The 21,924-nt window shown below is 50.5% G+C and overlaps 1 protein-coding gene across 4 annotated transcripts in view; it reads right to left on the bottom strand.

The window, feature by feature from the left end:
* Window positions 1-21,924, bottom strand: part of WDR47 (WD repeat domain 47) — a 97,053-nt gene that overhangs the window by 29,207 nt on the left and 45,922 nt on the right. For 3 of the 4 annotated variants that reach the window (XM_075617073.1, XM_075617072.1, XM_075617074.1), the window contains 4 exons: window positions 7,068-7,151; window positions 2,796-2,880; window positions 832-1,634; window positions 103-232 (listed from right to left, as the gene is read on the bottom strand). In XM_075617073.1, the coding sequence (XP_075473188.1) occupies window positions 103-232; window positions 832-1,634; window positions 2,796-2,880; window positions 7,068-7,151 (1,102 nt within the window). Of the gene's footprint in view, window positions 1-102; window positions 233-831; window positions 1,635-2,795; window positions 2,881-7,067; window positions 7,175-21,924 lie in introns of all 4 variants that reach the window. The other variant, XM_075617075.1, reaches the window with a different exon arrangement.

Below are 21,924 nucleotides of genomic sequence, written 5' to 3'. Positions count from 1 at the left end.
CTGGCAGTGGCCATTGTCACGCATGGTCATGGAGGGACGCTGGATCCTGTGTGTTCTGCCCGGCCATGTTGACGTAGTATCAGAAGGAATAGACAAAATTACCTCATTCCTTTCCGCTTTGCCCGGTCCCTCGTCCGGCGGGGGGGCGTTCTCCGTGTCGTTTTCAGGGCTTAGGCCCTGGCACAGGGTCTCACTGCTGTTCAGTTTCTCTCTATCCTGGGGAGTATCACTCCTAACGGGACAAGAGGGAAATAAAAGGATAATATAATACAGAGGTGGCCAACTCCAGTCCTTAAGGGTCACCAACAGGTCAGGTGTTAAGGATATCCCTGCTTCAGCACAGGGGGCTCAATCAGTGGCTGTCGAAGACCAAGTATGGATATAAGATAAAGTATCTGTTGCCTACATTTAGCATAGGTTGAACTTGATGGACGTATGTCTTTTTTCAACCTCATCTACTATGTAACTATGTAACTATGTAACTATGGTCAATAGGAGGACGCATGGGATGAAATCATGGCTTCCTATTGGCCCACGGGGCGTGGAAGCTTTGAAAATCCACCATTACGTGAACCCTGCTACCCAGCCGGAGCGGCTACTGGCTCCCGCTAAGGAGGTCTGCGTGTGTCCAGAAGCAGGGGGTCCCCAGAGCTACAATTAACGGGTTTCAGCTCCGGAGACCCCCTGCTTCAATCCAATGTTATATATAAAAGAGAAAAAGGGCTGGGATCTTAAAAAATGGCGCTGAAGCACAGTTCCTCTGGGTTCCCCTGAAGGCTTTCAACGGTACCGCTAAATGGGAAAGCACCTTACGCAGGTCTGAGAACGCACCTCTCCGAAGACTCTTCGTAAATGCTGTGGCAATCGGAGCTGTCCAGCATCAGGCTGCGGCTCAGGTTCTGCACCCCGGGGTAGTGGAAATTGGCGAAGGAGTGGGACATGGAGGAGGTCTTGCTCCCGGCGTCCCCCCCCCTCTTCTCGTGGCCGCTCAGCCCGCTCGTCAGCCCGTCCAGTGCCGGGTTGAGAGAGCGCGACATGTAGGCGTCGGCGGACTGGGGCCGCCTCATGGGCGAGGAGGGGTACGGAGAGAGCTTGCTGATAAGCGGGGTGAGGAGGTCCGCGTAGGCTGCCTTGCTCGGCTTCATGAGCTTGTCCACGTGGATGTTCAGGGTCTTCTGCTCGAAGGCGCACGAGAAGACGCTAGGGGGGAGATTCTGGAGCCACGAGAGGAGACTCAGGTCTAGGTCGTCGCAGCCGTTACCGCAGAGGAGGTCTATCCCCAGAAGGACCTCGCTCTCCGTGATCTCCTCGCCCGTTGCCTTGCTCTGGCAGAACTCCACGCAGCACTCGTACAGAAGACCCTTCATGACCAGCTGGAAGAGACGGCTGCTGCTGGCCTTGAAGCCGGCCTCGCTCAGCTTGCGGTCGGCGGGGATGAACTCCGCCACCATGGCGCAGGCCTCCTCGAAGCAGTGCACGCGGGCCGTGCTGGGGTTCCAGTCCTTGAACTCGGCGTGGTTAGTGAGCCGGGGGAGGGTGAGCAGCAGGCACAGCTTGCTGTAGTCGTCCTTGGAAGAGCAGTATTCTTCCAGCGTGTGGAGGCACTTTACGGCTTCCTGCATGGTGAACTCCAGCTGGAATAAAGGGAGATAAATGCATGGACAATATTTGGTCAGGACACATTATGATGGCGCCCACTGCCATTTATAGCTGCTGACCCTGCTATGGCCATGTAAAAGGGGTTAAGGCTGCACTCCACAAATAAGATAAATCATACAGTTTACCGGTGCTGCTGGTTCAAGGAAGTACCTGCCAGAAAAATCCAAAGTACACTCAGGAAAAAAGGGATCCAGCGCTCAGCGGATTTCTAAATAAAGTAAATTTATTGTGCCACACAACGTTTCGACCAATAGGTCTTTCTCAAGTGACAAGTGACTATTGGTCGAAACGTTGTGTGGCACAATAAATTTACTTTATTTAGAAATCCGTGGAGCGCTGGATCCTTTTTTTCCTGACCCTGCTATGGCCAGCATCTGCTACTCTGTAAACCCTAAGGTGACCCCTACACCGCTGAAGATCCCTATGGGACTCTGTGTCACTCATGCAGGAGTATTAAAGAGAGGCATTAAGGGACCCATGGCCAGAGAGAGAAGGGGCAGAAAGTCAGGGACTCGCGGTCAGAGAGAGGGCGACAGAGTCGGGGGACTCAACGAGAGAGAGAGAGGGCGACAAAGAGAGAGAGAGAGAGAGGGCGACAAAGAGAGAGAGAGAGGGCGACAGAGAGAGAGAGAGAGGGCAACAGAGAGAGAGAGAGGGCGACAGAGAGAGAGAGAGGGCGACAGAGAGAGAGAGAGGGCGACAGAGAGAGAGAGAGGGCGACAGAGAGAGGGCGAGAGAGAGGACGAGAGAGAGGGCGAGAGAGGGCAAGAGAGAGAGGGCGAGAGAGAGGGGACGAGAGAGAGGGGACGAGAGAGAGAGAGGGCGAGAGAGAGAGAGGGCGAGAGAGAGAGAGGGCGAGAGAGAGAGGGCGAGAGAGACAGAGGCAGAGTCGAGGATCCGCGGCCAGAGAAGGGGGCAGAGTCGAGGACCTGCAGCCGAAGAGAGAGGGGCAGAGTCGAGCATCCGCGGCCGGAGAGACAGACAGAGTCGGGGACCCTGCCCCGTTAAACCCCTTTGGAATTCACAATAAGAAAGTGCTGACCTCCAAGTGATGAATAAATGGGATAACCAATCTTCTGGGGAGCGCTTGGTGAAAATACTACACAGTCGCGCGCAGAACAGAATTGAAATCTTACGTGTTGCGGCTCCTCTTCTGCCGACATGGCGTTGTTCACACACAGAGCTTCCAAGAACTTCTGCTTCAGCACAATATAACGGAACCTGCAAGAAAGAAAACACAGCACACAGATGGTGCAGATCAAAGCATTTGTGCAGGCCGAGGACAAGGAAACAGAACACAGTTTATTGAATATACAGATTCCTCCTACGCATTTCGCTCCGGGCCAGGAAACGCATAGGAGGAATATGTATTTTTCTTCAACTTCATGAGTGCCTGCTGCTTTCCTACCACTGACCTCATTACAACCAGCCAAAAAAGATTCAATCTGCCTAGCTGGAAAAAAAGTGCAGCTTATAATACTCTTACTTAATACTTTTACCATTGTGCCCATTCCGGAAGAACTTTCTTTTTATGCTGGGACACTGCTGGGATATTTTGCATTTCGCTTGGGATTGGATAAGATGGTCGCCATTCTCTCTCAGGGAAGCCATATGTTAAATTAATGTCAGCTCATCAAATTTATAAGAATACGACAATACTATTTACAAAATCGTTTGTCCAAGCGGACTGCATGTGCGTGCGCAAATTATATACATATATATATATATACATATATATATATATATATACATATATATATATATATATATACACATATATATATATATATATATATATATATATATATATATATATATATATATATATATACACCATAATACTGAGTTAAGTTATGGTGAGTAAAAAAAGTGACAAAAACCCTCCACAGGAAAGCAAATATGCAAATACAACTGTATGCTCATCTGCATGTCTTAGGCAGGTCTGCAACCCCGCCTTTCCCCATTATCACCCAGCATACAGCACTTCCACTGCAGCATACCCAGTTAAAATCAACCCAACACTGATGAGACCCATTAAGGTCGAAACAGCTGTCTGTGGGTGGTTTTCTGGGTATGCACCTTAACCCTGGCTGTGCTCTAAGCTGTGACCATGCAGCAAGCTTAAGCCTATAGGGAACCATGTTAAAAATGGTTTTTGAAGCAAAAAGTGGCACTGTGTGCTCATTTGCATGTCATTTCCCAGAATCCCTTGCTGCAGTGGAAGTGCTGTATGCTGGGTGATAATGGGGAAAGGCGGGGTTGCAGACCTGCCTAAGACATGCAGATGAGCATACAGTTATATTTGCATATTTGCTTTCCTGTGGAGGGTTTTTGTCACTTTTTTTACTCACCATAACTTAACTCAGTATTATGGTTTAGCCTATCCCATAGCCTCTCTTGCATTCCCAGTAAAATCAACCCCACACTGATGAGACCCATCAAGGTCGAAACGGCTGTCTGTGGGTGGTTTTCTGGGTATGCACATTAACCCTGGCTGTGCTCAAAGCTGTGACCATGCAGCAAGCTTAAGCCTATAGGGAACCATGTTAAAAATGGTTATTGAGGCAAAAAGTGACACAGTGTGCTCATTTGCATGTCATTTCCCAGAATCCCTTGCTGCAGTGGAAGTGCTGTATGCTGGGTGATGATGGGGAAAGGCGGGGTTGCAGACCTGCCTAAGACATGCAGATGAGCATACAGTTATATTTGCATATATATATATATATATATATATATATATATATATATATATATATATATATATATATATATATATATATAAAAAGAACAAAAAGAAAAACAAAAAGAACGATTGGTTGGCTCCTACCAATAAGGCTAAGATAAAATAATATTCTCATGAAAAAGGGTATTTTGTTAAATCCTTTGGCCAAAGCATTTGTAAGCCTGCATGCCACATCAAGGCAACCCGTTTAATGCAGGTACCTACACTATACTGTATATACATGTAATAATTGTCCCATGGACTGGTGAAAAAAGTGTTAAAGCCCTGAAGGGGTTAAATAAAGCATGAGCTTATGTGAGTAGTGCAATTAAAATCTGGCTAAAGCCAGTATCATACTTACCTTTACTATAGAGGTAAACAGGGTGCACAAATTCCCTGGTGTGAATATAATACAACATATATACACACACATAAATATATATAAATATATATATATATATATATATATATATATATATATATATATATATAGCTAAACCCCGTTATAACGCGCCTCGTTATACCGCGATTCGGTTATAACGTGGTTTTTTTGCACACTGCACACACACTGCTCATTGCTCACACTGCCACACACACTGCACACACTGCACACACACTGCACACACACTGCTCATTGCTCACACTGCACACACTGACACACTGCTCATTGCTCACACTGCCACACTGCACACACACTGCTCATTGCTCACACTGCACACACTGACACACTGCACACACACTGCACACTACACACACACACTGCACACACACTGCACACACTGACACACTGCACACACACTGCTCATTGCTCACACTGCACACACTGACACACTGCACACACACACTGCACACACTTACACACACTCACAGACACACTCACAGACACACTCACAGACACACTCACACACACTCACACTCACTCACTCACACACACTCACAGCCACTCACAGCCACTCACAGCCACTTACACACACTTACACACACTTACACACACTTACACACACTTACACACACACTCAGACACTTACACACACTTACACACACACTCAGACACTCACACACACTCACAGACACTTACACACACACTCAGACACTTACACACACTCACAGACACTTACACACACTCACACCCACATACACACACTTTCTCTCCCATATATACATACACACACACACACTCTCTCACTCTACACAGACGGGGGGTGGGGTCGGAGCAGAGGAAAGGCCGCGACCAGCACCACCACCCGCTCCCCCCCCTCCTCCCGCGCAGGCAGCGGGAGCGCCAGGGACAGCGGTGGGGAGAAGAAACCCCCCGCTACCACCTCCATGCAGGCAGCGGGAGCACCGGGCACGTGGAGGGATCAGAGGTAAGCGGGGACCGGAGGGACATCCCCGCTCCCATCTCCTTCCCCGCGGGCTATCCTGCGGTGACAGGGGGAAGCGGGGAGCGGAGGGACATGCCCGCTCCCATCTCCTGCCCCGCGGCCTGTCACGCGGTGACAGGGGGAAGCGGGGACCGGAGGGACATCCCCGCTCCCATCTCCTGCCCCGCGGTGACAGGGGGAAGCGGGGAGCGGAGGGACATGCCCGCTCCCATCTCCTGTCCCACGGGATGAATCTGCATTAAAGCGGCGGCCATTTTTTTTCCCCACGACCTTGTTAGTAACGCGGTGGTCTCGGGGTGGACCCCGAGACCCGCGTTATAACGGGGTTTAGCTGTATATATATATATATACACACACACACACACACACACACGCACACATTATATATATATATATATATATATATATATATATATATATATATATATATATATACACACATACACATTATATATACATATATATTATATACACATGTATGTATGTGCGTGCGTGCGTGCGTACACACACACACACACACACACACACAAAGAAAATAGCCGCCTGTGTCTCCCCACTGCTGGATGAAGCCTCCCCAATGATCTCCCAGGTGCTGCGGTTACAGCCTCTCTTCTCCATGTCGCTCCCACACATTGTCTCATCCCATCCTCTCCAGCCCGTGTCTCCCCACTGCTGGATGAAGCCTCCCCAGTGATCTCCCAGGTACTGAGGTTACAGCCTCTTCTCCACGTCGCTCCCACACATTGTCTCATCCCATCCTCCCATCTTTCTCTTCGGCGTTGTCTTGATCTTTTAATCTCTCTTGGAATCCAGCTATCTTTGTCCAACGATGGTCATTTCTTCTTGCGATATGTCCTGCCAATCGAGATTTACATTTCTTCCCCCGTGTGATGATGTTGCAGACTTTTGTTTGCTCTCGAACCCATTCATTCTTCTTCCTGTCTCTTTGGGCAATACCCAGCATGCATTTATGCGTTTTCTAAAGCTTCTGAATGCCCTGTGCATACGAGAGCACAGGCAGGACACACTGGTCAAACACTTTCTTTTTAAGAGCAAGGTTCCCTTGAGAGATTGTCTTGTTCCTTTCAAATGCGCAAGTATACAGTGTACCTGCGCTAGGAGGGTGAAATGAGAATGTGTTAGAGAGACGTGGAGAAGAGAGACTTGTAACCGCAGGACCTGGGAGATCATTGGTGAGGCTTCATCCAGCAGTGGGGAGACACGGGCTGAAGATGAACACACCCACACACACAGCAGTGGGTTTATTTAAACACCTTAAAATATAGGTGTGAGATGCGTACCTTTTCTTGTCAAATTTCTCCATGCACTCCAGGGGCTGGATAAACTGCAGGACCTCATCCCACTGGCCATCTAGGATAAGCTGCCTAAAAAAACAAAAAACACAAGACTACTCCTAAATCAGAAGGCTCATTTAGCCAGGGAATCCGGGCTGCTGGAACCCTGCACCCATTCCTACAGAACGCTTCCGGGACGCCTCACCCAGGACTGGCCCGGACTGCACGGAGCTGCAGGAAAGTAGTATAGGGATGATAGTAGGCAGTGTATGCTTTCTTTTAAAAAGGCAGGTATTTGGTAGCTCTGGTGTCTGGGGATCACAAACTGAGACACACAATCAGTGAAATTTAACAATTGGGCTCAGTAACATAATGAAGTGTCGGACTTGGGAAAAAAAGTCAGGGGAGCCGAACAGTGAGACATTTACCAACCTTATACAGATCAGTCCAGTACCGCTGCATGCAGAACAGTGCTGAACATAGACCCCTACTAGGGGCAAAGTGTACTAATGGCAGTGACATGGTTAAGGGGTCAGTCCCTCCTAGGGGTAAAGTGGCCTAATGGCAGTGACATGGTTAAGGGGTCAGTCCCTCCTAGGGACAAAGAATACTAATGGCAGTGACATGGTTAAGGGGTCAGTCCCTCCTAGGGGCAAAGTGTACTAATGGCAGTGACATGGTTAAGGGGTCAGTCCCTCCTAGGGGCAAAGTGTACTAATGGCAGTGACATGGTTAAGGGGTCAGTCCCTCCTAGGGGCAAAGTGTACTAATGGCAGTGACATGGTTAAGGGGTCAGTCTCTCCTAGGGGCAAAGTGTACTAATGGCAGTGACATGGTTAAGGGGTCAGTCCCTCCTAGGGGCAAAGTGTACTAATGGCAGTGACATGGTTAAGGGGTCAGTCCCTCCTAGGGGCAAAGTGTATTAATGGCAGTGACATGGTTAAGGGGTCAGTCCCTCCTAGGGGCAAAGTGTACTAATGGCAGTGACATGGTTAAGGGGTCAGTCCCTCCTAGGGGCAAAGTGTACTAATGGCAGTGACATGGTTAAGGGGTCAGTCCCTCCTAGGGGCAAATTGTACTAATGGCAGTGACATGGTTAAGGGGCCAGTCCCTCCTAGGGGCAAAGTGTACTAATGGCAGTGACATGGTTAAGGGGTAAGTCTCTCCTAGGGGCAAAGTGTACTAATGGCAGTGACATGGTTAAGGGGTCAGTCCCTCCTAGGGGCAAAGTGTACTAATGGCAGTGACATGGTTAAGGGGTCAGTCCCTCCTAGGGGCAAAGTGTATTAATGGCAGTGACATGGTTAAGGGGTCAGTCCCTCCTAGGGGCAAAGTGTACTAATGGCAGTGACATGGTTAAGGGATCAGTCCCTCCTAGGGGCAAAGTGTACTAATGGCAGTGACATGGTTAAGGGGTCAGTCCCTCCTAGGGGCAAAGTGTACTAATGGCAGTGACATGGGTAAGGGGTCAGTCCCTCCTAGGGGCAAAGTGTATTAATGGCAGTGACATGGTTAAGGGGTCAGTCCCTCCTAGGGGCAAAGTGTACTAATGGCAGTGACATGGTTAAGGGGCCAGTCCCTCCTAGGGGCAAAGTGTACTAATGGCAGTGACATGTTTAAGGGGTCCGTCCCTCCAAGGAGCAAAGTGTTCTAATGGCAGTGACATGGTTAAGGGCTCAGTCCCTCCTAGGGGCAAAGTGTACTAATGGCAGTGACATGGTTAAGGGGCCAGTCCCTCCTAGGGGCAAAGTGTACTAATGGCAGTGACATGGTTAAGGGGTCAGTCCCTCCTAGGGACAAAGTGTACTAATGGCAGTGACATGGTTAAGGGGCCAGTCCCTCCTAGGGGCAAAGTGTACTAATGGCAGTGACATGTTTAAGGGGTCAGTCCCTCCTAGGAGCAAAATGTACTAATGGCAGTGACATGGTTAAGGGGTCAGTCCCTCCTAGGGGCAAAGTGTACTAATGGCAGAGACATGGTTAAGGGGTCAGTCCCTCCTAGGGGCAAAGTGTACTAATGGCAGTGACATGGTTAAGGGGCCAGTCCCTCCTAGGGGCAAATTGTACTAATGGCAGTGACATGGTTAAGGGGCCAGTCCCTCCTAGGGGCAAAGTGTACTAATGGCAGTGACATGGTTAAGGGGTCAGTCCCTCCTAGGGGCAAAGTGTACTAATGGCAGTGACATGGTTAAGGGGCCAGTCCCTCCTAGGGGCAAAGTGTACTAATGGCAGTGACATGGTTAAGGGGCCAGTCCCTCCTAGGGGCAAAGTGTACTAATGGCAGTGACATGGTTAAGGGGTCAGTCCCTCCTAGGGGCAAAGTGTACTAATGGCAGTGACATGGTTAAGGGGTCAGTCCCTCCTAGGGGCAAAGTGTACTAATGGCAGTGACATGGTTAAGGGATCAGTCCCTCCTAGGGGCAAATTGTACTAATGGCAGTGACATGGTTAAGGGGCCAGTCCCTCCTAGGGGCAAAGTGTACTAATGGCAGTGACATGGTTAAGGGGCCAGTCCCTCCTAGGGGCAAAGTGTACTAATGGCAGTGACATGGTTAAGGGGCCAGTCCCTCCTAGGGGCAAAGTGTACTAATGGCAGTGACATGGTTAAGGGGCCAGTCCCTCCTAGGGGCAAAGTGTACTAATGGCAGTGACATGGTTAAGGGGTCAGTCCCTCCTAGGGGCAAAGTGTACTAATGGCAGTGACATGGTTAAGGGGTCAGTCCCTCCTAGGGGCAAAGTGTACTAATGGCAGTGACATGGTTAAGGGATCAGTCCCTCCTAGGGGCAAATTGTACTAATGGCAGTGACATGGTTAAGGGGCCAGTCCCTCCTAGGGGCAAAGTGTACTAATGGCAGTGACATGGTTAAGGGGTCAGTCCCTCCTAGGGGCAAAGTGTACTAATGGCAGTGACATGGTTAAGGGGCCAGTCCCTCCTAGGGGCAAAGTGTACTAATGGCAGTGACATGGTTAAGGGGCCAGTCCCTCCTAGGGGCAAAGTGTACTAATGGCAGTGACATGTTTAAGGGGCCAGTCCCTCCTAGGGGCAAAGTGTACTAATGGCAGTGACATGTTTAAGGGGCCAGTCCCTCCTAGGGGCAAAGTGTACTAATGGCAGTGACATGGTTAAGGGGTCAGTCCCTCCTAGGGGCAAAGTGTACTAATGGCAGTGACATGGTTAAGGGATCAGTCCCTCCTAGGGGCAAATTGTACTAATGGCAGTGACATGGTTAAGGGGCCAGTCCCTCCTAGGGGCAAAGTGTACTAATGGCAGTGACATGGTTAAGGGGCCAGTCCCTCCTAGGGGCAAAGTGTACTAATGGCAGTGACATGGTTAAGGGCTCAGTCCCTCCTAGGGACAAAGAGTACTAATGGCAGTGACATGGTTAAGGGCTCAGTCCCTCCTAGGGACAAAGAGTACTAATGGCAGTGACATGGTTAAGGGGTCAGTCTCTCCTAGGGGCAAAGTGTACTAATGGCAGTGACATGGTTAAGGGGTCAGTCCCTCCTAGGGACAAAGTGTACTAATGGCAGTGACATGGTTAAGGGGCCAGTCCCTCCTAGGGGCAAAGTGTACTAATGGCAGTGACATGTTTAAGGGGTCAGTCCCTCCTAGGAGCAAAGTGTACTAATGGCAGTGACATGGTTAAGGGGTCAGTCCCTCCTAGGGGCAAAGTGTACTAATGGCAGTGACATGGTTAAGGGGTCAGTCCCTCCTAGGGGCAAAGTGTACTAATGGCAGTGACATGGTTAAGGGATCAGTCCCTCCTAGGGGCAAAGTGTACTAATGGCAGTGACATGGTTAAGGGGCCAGTCCCTCCTAGGGGCAAAGTGTACTAATGGCAGTGACATGGTTAAGGGGTCAGTCCCTCCTAGGGGCAAAGTGTACTAATGGCAGTGACATGGTTAAGGGGTCAGTCCCTCCTAGGGGCAAAGTGTACTAATGGCAGTGACATGGTTAAGGGGCCAGTCCCTCCTAGGGGCAAAGTGTACTAATGGCAGTGACATGGTTAAGGGGTCAGTCCCTCCTAGGGGCAAAGTGTACTAATGGCAGTGACATGGTTAAGGGGTCAGTCCCTCCTAGGGGCAAAGTGTACTAATGGCAGTGACATGGTTAAGGGATCAGTCCCTCCTAGGGGCAAATTGTACTAATGGCAGTGACATGGTTAAGGGGCCAGTCCCTCCTAGGGGCAAAGTGTACTAATGGCAGTGACATGGTTAAGGGGTCAGTCCCTCCTAGGGGCAAAGTGTACTAATGGCAGTGACATGGTTAAGGGGCCAGTCCCTCCTAGGGGCAAAGTGTACTAATGGCAGTGACATGGTTAAGGGGCCAGTCCCTCCTAGGGGCAAAGTGTACTAATGGCAGTGACATGTTTAAGGGGCCAGTCCCTCCTAGGGGCAAAGTGTACTAATGGCAGTGACATGTTTAAGGGGCCAGTCCCTCCTAGGGGCAAAGTGTACTAATGGCAGTGACATGGTTAAGGGGTCAGTCCCTCCTAGGGGCAAAGTGTACTAATGGCAGTGACATGGTTAAGGGATCAGTCCCTCCTAGGGGCAAATTGTACTAATGGCAGTGACATGGTTAAGGGGCCAGTCCCTCCTAGGGGCAAAGTGTACTAATGGCAGTGACATGGTTAAGGGGCCAGTCCCTCCTAGGGGCAAAGTGTACTAATGGCAGTGACATGGTTAAGGGCTCAGTCCCTCCTAGGGACAAAGAGTACTAATGGCAGTGACATGGTTAAGGGCTCAGTCCCTCCTAGGGACAAAGAGTACTAATGGCAGTGACATGGTTAAGGGGTCAGTCTCTCCTAGGGGCAAAGTGTACTAATGGCAGTGACATGGTTAAGGGGTCAGTCCCTCCTAGGGACAAAGTGTACTAATGGCAGTGACATGGTTAAGGGGCCAGTCCCTCCTAGGGGCAAAGTGTACTAATGGCAGTGACATGTTTAAGGGGTCAGTCCCTCCTAGGAGCAAAGTGTACTAATGGCAGTGACATGGTTAAGGGGTCAGTCCCTCCTAGGGGCAAAGTGTACTAATGGCAGTGACATGGTTAAGGGGTCAGTCCCTCCTAGGGGCAAAGTGTACTAATGGCAGTGACATGGTTAAGGGGTCAGTCCCTCCTAGGGGCAAAGTGTACTAATGGCAGTGACATGGTTAAGGGGTCAGTCCCTCCTAGGGGCAAAGTGTATTAATGGCAGTGACATGGTTAAGGGGTCAGTCCCTCCTAGGGGCAAAGTGTACTAATGGCAGTGACATGGTTAAGGGATCAGTCCCTCCTAGGGGCAAAGTGTACTAATGGCAGTGACATGGTTAAGGGGTCAGTCCCTCCTAGGGGCAAAGTGTACTAATGGCAGTGACATGGTTAAGGGGTCAGTCCCTCCTAGGGGCAAAGTGTACTAATGGCAGTGACATGGATAAGGGGTCAGTCCCTCCTAGGGGCAAAGTGTATTAATGGCAGTGACATGGTTAAGGGGTAAGTCTCTCCTAGGGGCAAAGTGTACTAATGGCAGTGACATGGTTAAGGGGTCAGTCCCTCCTAGGGGCAAAGTGTACTAATGGCAGTGACATGGTTAAGGGGTCAGTCCCTCCTAGGGGCAAAGTGTATTAATGGCAGTGACATGGTTAAGGGGTCAGTCCCTCCTAGGGGCAAAGTATACTAATGGCAGTGACATGGTTAAGGGGTCAGTCCCTCCTAGGGGCAAAGTGTACTAATGGCAGTGACATGGTTAAGGGGTCAGTCCCTCCTAGGGGCAAAGTGTACTAATGGCAGTGACATGGGTAAGGGGTCAGTCCCTCCTAGGGGCAAAGTGTATTAATGGCAGTGACATGGTTAAGGGGTCATTCCCTCCTAGGGGCAAAGTGTACTAATGGCAGTGACATGGTTAAGGGGCCAGTCCCTCCTAGGGGCAAAGTGTACTAATGGCAGTGACATGTTTAAGGGGTCCGTCCCTCCAAGGAGCAAAGTGTTCTAATGGCAGTGACATGGTTAAGGGGTCAGTCCCTCCTAGGGACAAAGAGTACTAATGGCAGTGACATGGTTAAGGGCTCAGTCCCTCCTAGGCGCAAAGAGTACTAATGTCAGTGACATGGTTAAGGGGTCAGTCTCTCCTAGGGGCAAAGTGTACTAATGGCAGTGACATGGTTAAGGGGTCAGTCCCTCCTAGGGGCAAAGTGTACTAATGGCAGTGACATGGTTAAGGGGCCAGTCCCTCCTAGGGGCAAAGTGTACTAATGGCAGTGACATGGTTAAGGGGCCAGTCCCTCCTAGGGGCAAAGTGTACTAATGGCAGTGACATGTTTAAGGGGCCAGTCCCTCCTAGGGGCAAAGTGTACTAATGGCAGTGACATGTTTAAGGGGCCAGTCCCTCCTAGGGGCAAAGTGTACTAATGGCAGTGACATGGTTAAGGGGTCAGTCCCTCCTAGGGGCAAAGTGTACTAATGGCAGTGACATGGTTAAGGGATCAGTCCCTCCTAGGGGCAAATTGTACTAATGGCAGTGACATGGTTAAGGGGCCAGTCCCTCCTAGGGGCAAAGTGTACTAATGGCAGTGACATGGTTAAGGGGCCAGTCCCTCCTAGGGGCAAAGTGTACTAATGGCAGTGACATGGTTAAGGGCTCAGTCCCTCCTAGGGACAAAGAGTACTAATGGCAGTGACATGGTTAAGGGCTCAGTCCCTCCTAGGGACAAAGAGTACTAATGCCAGTGACATGGTTAAGGGGTCAGTCTCTCCTAGGGGCAAAGTGTACTAATGGCAGTGACATGGTTAAGGGGTCAGTCCCTCCTAGGGACAAAGTGTACTAATGGCAGTGACATGGTTAAGGGGTCAGTCCCTCCTAGGGACAAAGTGTACTAATGGCAGTGACATGGTTAAGGGGCCAGTCCCTCCTAGGGGCAAAGTGTACTAATGGCAGTGACATGTTTAAGGGGTCAGTCCCTCCTAGGAGCAAAGTGTACTAATGGCAGTGACATGGTTAAGGGGTCAGTCCCTCCTAGGGGCAAAGTGTACTAATGGCAGTGACATGGTTAAGGGGTCAGTCCCTCCTAGGGGCAAAGTGTACTAATGGCAGTGACATGGTTAAGGGATCAGTCCCTCCTAGGGGCAAATTGTACTAATGGCAGTGACATGGTTAAGGGGCCAGTCCCTCCTAGGGGCAAAGTGTACTAATGGCAGTGACATGGTTAAGGGGTCAGTCCCTCCTAGGGGCAAAGTGTACTAATGGCAGTGACATGGTTAAGGGGTCAGTCCCTCCTAGGGGCAAAGTGTACTAATGGCAGTGACATGGTTAAGGGGCCAGTCCCTCCTAGGGGCAAAGTGTACTAATGGCAGTGACATGGTTAAGGGGTCAGTCCCTCCTAGGGGCAAAGTGTACTAATGGCAGTGACATGGTTAAGGGGTCAGTCCCTCCTAGGGGCAAAGTGTACTAATGGCAGTGACATGGTTAAGGGATCAGTCCCTCCTAGGGGCAAATTGTACTAATGGCAGTGACATGGTTAAGGGGCCAGTCCCTCCTAGGGGCAAAGTGTACTAATGGCAGTGACATGGTTAAGGGGTCAGTCCCTCCTAGGGGCAAAGTGTACTAATGGCAGTGACATGGTTAAGGGGCCAGTCCCTCCTAGGGGCAAAGTGTACTAATGGCAGTGACATGGTTAAGGGGCCAGTCCCTCCTAGGGGCAAAGTGTACTAATGGCAGTGACATGTTTAAGGGGCCAGTCCCTCCTAGGGGCAAAGTGTACTAATGGCAGTGACATGTTTAAGGGGCCAGTCCCTCCTAGGGGCAAAGTGTACTAATGGCAGTGACATGGTTAAGGGGTCAGTCCCTCCTAGGGGCAAAGTGTACTAATGGCAGTGACATGGTTAAGGGATCAGTCCCTCCTAGGGGCAAATTGTACTAATGGCAGTGACATGGTTAAGGGGCCAGTCCCTCCTAGGGGCAAAGTGTACTAATGGCAGTGACATGGTTAAGGGGCCAGTCCCTCCTAGGGGCAAAGTGTACTAATGGCAGTGACATGGTTAAGGGCTCAGTCCCTCCTAGGGACAAAGAGTACTAATGGCAGTGACATGGTTAAGGGCTCAGTCCCTCCTAGGGACAAAGAGTACTAATGGCAGTGACATGGTTAAGGGGTCAGTCTCTCCTAGGGGCAAAGTGTACTAATGGCAGTGACATGGTTAAGGGGTCAGTCCCTCCTAGGGACAAAGTGTACTAATGGCAGTGACATGGTTAAGGGGCCAGTCCCTCCTAGGGGCAAAGTGTACTAATGGCAGTGACATGTTTAAGGGGTCAGTCCCTCCTAGGAGCAAAGTGTACTAATGGCAGTGACATGGTTAAGGGGTCAGTCCCTCCTAGGGGCAAAGTGTACTAATGGCAGTGACATGGTTAAGGGGTCAGTCCCTCCTAGGGGCAAAGTGTACTAATGGCAGTGACATGGTTAAGGGGTCAGTCCCTCCTAGGGGCAAAGTGTACTAATGGCAGTGACATGGTTAAGGGGTCAGTCCCTCCTAGGGGAAAAGTGTATTAATGGCAGTGACATGGTTAAGGGGTCAGTCCCTCCTAGGGGCAAAGTGTACTAATGGCAGTGACATGGTTAAGGGATCAGTCCCTCCTAGGGGCAAAGTGTACTAATGGCAGTGACATGGTTAAGGGGTCAGTCCCTCCTAGGGGCAAAGTGTACTAATGGCAGTGACATGGGTAAGGGGTCAGTCCCTCCTAGGGGCAAAGTGTATTAATGGCAGTGACATGGTTAAGGGGTAAGTCTCTCCTAGGGGCAAAGTGTACTAATGGCAGTGACATGGTTAACGGGTCAGTCCCTCCTAGGGGCAAAGTGTACTAATGGCAGTGACATGGTTAAGGGGTCAGTCCCTCCTAGGGGCAAAGTGTATTAATGGCAGTGACATGGTTAAGGGGTCAGTCCCTCCTAGGGGCAAAGTGTACTAATGGCAGTGACATGGTTAAGGGATCAGTCCCTCCTAGGGGCAAAGTGTACTAATGGCAGTGACATGGTTAAGGGGTCAGTCCCTCCTAGGGGCAAAGTGTACTAATGGCAGTGACATGGGTAAGGGGTCAGTCCCTCCTAGGGGCAAAGTGTATTAATGGCAGTGACATGGTTAAGGGGTCAGTCCCTCCTAGGGGCAAAGTGTACTAATGGCAGTGACATGGTTAAGGGGCCAGTCCCTCCTAGGGGCAAAGTGTACTAATGGCAGTGACATGTTTAAGGGGTCCGTCCCTCCAAGGAGCAAAGTGTTCTAATGGCAGTGACATGGTTAAGGGGTCAGTCCCTCCTAGGGACAAAGAGTACTAATGGCAGTGACATGGTTAAGGGCTCAGTCCCTCCTAGGCACAAAGAGTACTAATGTCAGTGACATGGTTAAGGGGTCAGTCTCTCCTAGGGGCAAAGTGTACTAATGGCAGTGACATGGTTAAGGGGTCAGTCCCTCCTAGGGACAAAGTGTACTAATGGCAGTGACATGGTTAAGGGGCCAGTCCCTCCTAGGGGCAAAGTGTACTAATGGCAGTGACATGTTTAAGGGGTCAGTCCCTCCTAGGAGCAAAATGTACTAATGGCAGTGACATGGTTAAGGGATCAGTCCCTCCTAGGGGCAAATTGTACTAATGGCAGTGACATGGTTAAGGGGCCAGTCCCTCCTAGGGGCAAAGTGTACTAATGGCAGTGACATGGTTAAGGGGTCAGTCCCTCCTAGGGGCAAAGTGTACTAATGGCAGTGACATGGTTAAGGGGCCAGTCCCTCCTAGGGGCAAAGTGTACTAATGGCAGTGACATGGTTAAGGGGCCAGTCCCTCCTAGGGGCAAAGTGTACTAATGGCAGTGACATGTTTAAGGGGCCAGTCCCTCCTAGGGGCAAAGTGTACTAATGGCAGTGACATGTTTAAGGGGCCAGTCCCTCCTAGGGGCAAAGTGTACTAATGGCAGTGACATGGTTAAGGGGTCAGTCCCTCCTAGGGGCAAAGTGTACTAATGGCAGTGACATGGTTAAGGGATCAGTCCCTCCTAGGGGCAAATTGTACTAATGGCAGTGACATGGTTAAGGGGCCAGTCCCTCCTAGGGGCAAAGTGTACTAATGGCAGTGACATGGTTAAGGGGCCAGTCCCTCCTAGGGGCAAAGTGTACTAATGGCAGTGACATGGTTAAGGGCTCAGTCCCTCCTAGGGACAAAGAGTACTAATGGCAGTGACATGGTTAAGGGCTCAGTCCCTCCTAGGGACAAAGAGTACTAATGGCAGTGACATGGTTAAGGGGTCAGTCTCTCCTAGGGGCAAAGTGTACTAATGGCAGTGACATGGTTAAGGGGTCAGTCCCTCCTAGGGACAAAGTGTACTAATGGCAGTGACATGGTTAAGGGGCCAGTCCCTCCTAGGGGCAAAGTGTACTAATGGCAGTGACATGTTTAAGGGGTCAGTCCCTCCTAGGAGCAAAGTGTACTAATGGCAGTGACATGGTTAAGGGGTCAGTCCCTCCTAGGGGCAAAGTGTACTAATGGCAGTGACATGGTTAAGGGGTCAGTCCCTCCTAGGGGCAAAGTGTACTAATGGCAGTGACATGGTTAAGGGATCAGTCCCTCCTAGGGGCAAATTGTACTAATGGCAGTGACATGGTTAAGGGGCCAGTCCCTCCTAGGGGCAAAGTGTACTAATGGCAGTGACATGGTTAAGGGGTCAGTCCCTCCTAGGGGCAAAGTGTACTAATGGCAGTGACATGGTTAAGGGGTCAGTCCCTCCTAGGGGCAAAGTGTACTAATGGCAGTGACATGGTTAAGGGGCCAGTCCCTCCTAGGGGCAAAGTGTACTAATGGCAGTGACATGGTTAAGGGGTCAGTCCCTCCTAGGGGCAAAGTGTACTAATGGCAGTGACATGGTTAAGGGGTCAGTCCCTCCTAGGGGCAAAGTGTACTAATGGCAGTGACATGGTTAAGGGATCAGTCCCTCCTAGGGGCAAATTGTACTAATGGCAGTGACATGGTTAAGGGGCCAGTCCCTCCTAGGGGCAAAGTGTACTAATGGCAGTGACATGGTTAAGGGGTCAGTCCCTCCTAGGGGCAAAGTGTACTAATGGCAGTGACATGGTTAAGGGGCCAGTCCCTCCTAGGGGCAAAGTGTACTAATGGCAGTGACATGGTTAAGGGGCCAGTCCCTCCTAGGGGCAAAGTGTACTAATGGCAGTGACATGTTTAAGGGGCCAGTCCCTCCTAGGGGCAAAGTGTACTAATGGCAGTGACATGTTTAAGGGGCCAGTCCCTCCTAGGGGCAAAGTGTACTAATGGCAGTGACATGGTTAAGGGGTCAGTCCCTCCTAGGGGCAAAGTGTACTAATGGCAGTGACATGGTTAAGGGATCAGTCCCTCCTAGGGGCAAATTGTACTAATGGCAGTGACATGGTTAAGGGGCCAGTCCCTCCTAGGGGCAAAGTGTACTAATGGCAGTGACATGGTTAAGGGGCCAGTCCCTCCTAGGGGCAAAGTGTACTAATGGCAGTGACATGGTTAAGGGCTCAGTCCCTCCTAGGGACAAAGAGTACTAATGGCAGTGACATGGTTAAGGGCTCAGTCCCTCCTAGGGACAAAGAGTACTAATGGCAGTGACATGGTTAAGGGGTCAGTCTCTCCTAGGGGCAAAGTGTACTAATGGCAGTGACATGGTTAAGGGGTCAGTCCCTCCTAGGGACAAAGTGTACTAATGGCAGTGACATGGTTAAGGGGCCAGTCCCTCCTAGGGGCAAAGTGTACTAATGGCAGTGACATGTTTAAGGGGTCAGTCCCTCCTAGGAGCAAAGTGTACTAATGGCAGTGACATGGTTAAGGGGTCAGTCCCTCCTAGGGGCAAAGTGTACTAATGGCAGTGACATGGTTAAGGGGTCAGTCCCTCCTAGGGGCAAAGTGTACTAATGGCAGTGACATGGTTAAGGGGTCAGTCCCTCCTAGGGGCAAAGTGTACTAATGGCAGTGACATGGTTAAGGGGTCAGTCCCTCCTAGGGGCAAAGTGTATTAATGGCAGTGACATGGTTAAGGGGTCAGTCCCTCCTAGGGGCAAAGTGTACTAATGGCAGTGACATGGTTAAGGGATCAGTCCCTCCTAGGGGCAAAGTGTACTAATGGCAGTGACATGGTTAAGGGGTCAGTCCCTCCTAGGGGCAAAGTGTACTAATGGCAGTGACATGGGTAAGGGGTCAGTCCCTCCTAGGGGCAAAGTGTATTAATGGCAGTGACATGGTTAAGGGGTAAGTCTCTCCTAGGGGCAAAGTGTACTAATGGCAGTGACATGGTTAAGGGGTCAGTCCCTCCTAGGGGCAAAGTGTACTAATGGCAGTGACATGGTTAAGGGGTCAGTCCCTCCTAGGGGCAAAGTGTATTAATGGCAGTGACATGGTTAAGGGGTCAGTCCCTCCTAGGGGCAAAGTGTACTAATGGCAGTGACATGGTTACGGGATCAGTCCCTCCTAGGGGCAAAGTGTACTAATGGCAGTGACATGGTTAAGGGGTCAGTCCCTCCTAGGGGCAAAGTGTACTAATGGCAGTGACATGGGTAAGGGGTCAGTCCCTCCTAGGGGCAAAGTGTATTAATGGCAGTGACATGGTTAAGGGGTCAGTCCCTCCTAGGGGCAAAGTGTACTAATGGCAGTGACATGGTTAAGGGGCCAGTCCCTCCTAGGGGCAAAGTGTACTAATGGCAGTGACATGTTTAAGGGGTCCGTCCCTCCAAGGAGCAAAGTGTTCTAATGGCAGTGACATGGTTAAGGGGTCAGTCCCTCCTAGGGACAAAGAGTACTAATGGCAGTGACATGGTTAAGGGCTCAGTCCCTCCTAGGCACAAAGAGTACTAATGTCAGTGACATGGTTAAGGGGTCAGTCTCTCCTAGGGGCAAAGTGTACTAATGGCAGTGACATGGTTAAGGGGTCAGTCCCTCCTAGGGACAAAGTGTACTAATGGCAGTGACATGGTTAAGGGGCCAGTCCCTCCTAGGGGCAAAGTGTACTAATGGCAGTGACATGTTTAAGGGGTCAGTCCCTCCTAGGAGCAAAATGTACTAATGGCAGTGACATGGTTAAGGGGTCAATCCCTCCTAGGGGCAAAGTGTACTAATGGCAGTGACATGGTTAAGGGGTCAGTCCCTCCTAGGGGCAAAGTGTACTAATGGCAGAGACATGGTTAAGGGGTCAGTCCCTCCTAGGGGCAAAGTGTACTAATGGCAGTGACATGGTTAAGGGGCCAGTCCCTCCTAGGGGCAAATTGTACTAATGGCAGTGACATGGTTAAGGGGCCAGTCCCTCCTAGGGGCAAAGTGTACTAATGGCAGTGACATGGTTAAGGGGTCAGTCCCTCCTAGGGGCAAAGTGTACTAATGGCAGTGACATGGTTAAGGGGCCAGTCCCTCCTAGGGGCAAAGTGTACTAATGGCAGTGACATGGTTAAGGGGCCAGTCCCTCCTAGGGGCAAAGTGTACTAATGGCAGTGACATGGTTAAGGGGTCAGTCCCTCCTAGGGGCAAAGTGTACTAATGGCAGTGACATGGTTAAGGGGTCAGTCCCTCCTAGGGGCAAAGTGTACTAATGGCAGTGACATGGTTAAGGGATCAGTCCCTCCTAGGGGCAAATTGTACTAATGGCAGTGACATGGTTAAGGGGCCAGTCCCTCCTAGGGGCAAAGTGTACTAATGGCAGTGACATGGTTAAGGGGCCAGTCCCTCCTAGGGGCAAAGTGTACTAATGGCAGTGACATGGTTAAGGGGTCAGTCCCTCCTAGGGGCAAAGTGTACTAATGGCAGTGACATGGTTAAGGGGCCAGTCCCTCCTAGGGGCAAAGTGTACTAATGGCAGTGACATGGTTAAGGGGTCAGTCCCTCCTAGGGGCAAAGTGTACTAATGGCAGTGACATGGTTAAGGGGTCAGTCCCTCCTAGGGGCAAAGTGTACTAATGGCAGTGACATGGTTAAGGGATCAGTCCCTCCTAGGGGCAAATTGTACTAATGGCAGTGACATGGTTAAGGGGCCAGTCCCTCCTAGGGGCAAAGTGTACTAATGGCAGTGACATGGTTAAGGGGTCAGTCCCTCCTAGGGGCAAAGTGTACTAATGGCAGTGACATGGTTAAGGGGCCAGTCCCTCCTAGGGGCAAAGTGTACTAATGGCAGTGACATGGTTAAGGGGCCAGTCCCTCCTAGGGGCAAAGTGTACTAATGGCAGTGACATGTTTAAGGGGCCAGTCCCTCCTAGGGGCAAAGTGTACTAATGGCAGTGACATGTTTAAGGGGCCAGTCCCTCCTAGGGGCAAAGTGTACTAATGGCAGTGACATGGTTAAGGGGTCAGTCCCTCCTAGGGGCAAAGTGTACTAATGGCAGTGACATGGTTAAGGGATCAGTCCCTCCTAGGGGCAAATTGTACTAATGGCAGTGACATGGTTAAGGGGCCAGTCCCTCCTAGGGGCAAAGTGTACTAATGGCAGTGACATGGTTAAGGGGCCAGTCCCTCCTAGGGGCAAAGTGTACTAATGGCAGTGACATGGTTAAGGGCTCAGTCCCTCCTAGGGACAAAGAGTACTAATGGCAGTGACATGGTTAAGGGCTCAGTCCCTCCTAGGGACAAAGAGTACTAATGGCAGTGACATGGTTAAGGGGTCAGTCTCTCCTAGGGGCAAAGTGTACTAATGGCAGTGACATGGTTAAGGGGTCAGTCCCTCCTAGGGACAAAGTGTACTAATGGCAGTGACATGGTTAAGGGGCCAGTCCCTCCTAGGGGCAAAGTGTACTAATGGCAGTGACATGTTTAAGGGGTCAGTCCCTCCTAGGAGCAAAGTGTACTAATGGCAGTGACATGGTTAAGGGGTCAGTCCCTCCTAGGGGCAAAGTGTACTAAT

The sequence above is a fragment of the Ascaphus truei genome, chromosome 10 (assembly GCF_040206685.1).
Source record: "Ascaphus truei isolate aAscTru1 chromosome 10, aAscTru1.hap1, whole genome shotgun sequence".
Lineage (NCBI taxonomy): Eukaryota > Metazoa > Chordata > Amphibia > Anura > Ascaphidae > Ascaphus > Ascaphus truei.
This window is presented reverse-complemented; position numbering and strand designations above follow the sequence as displayed.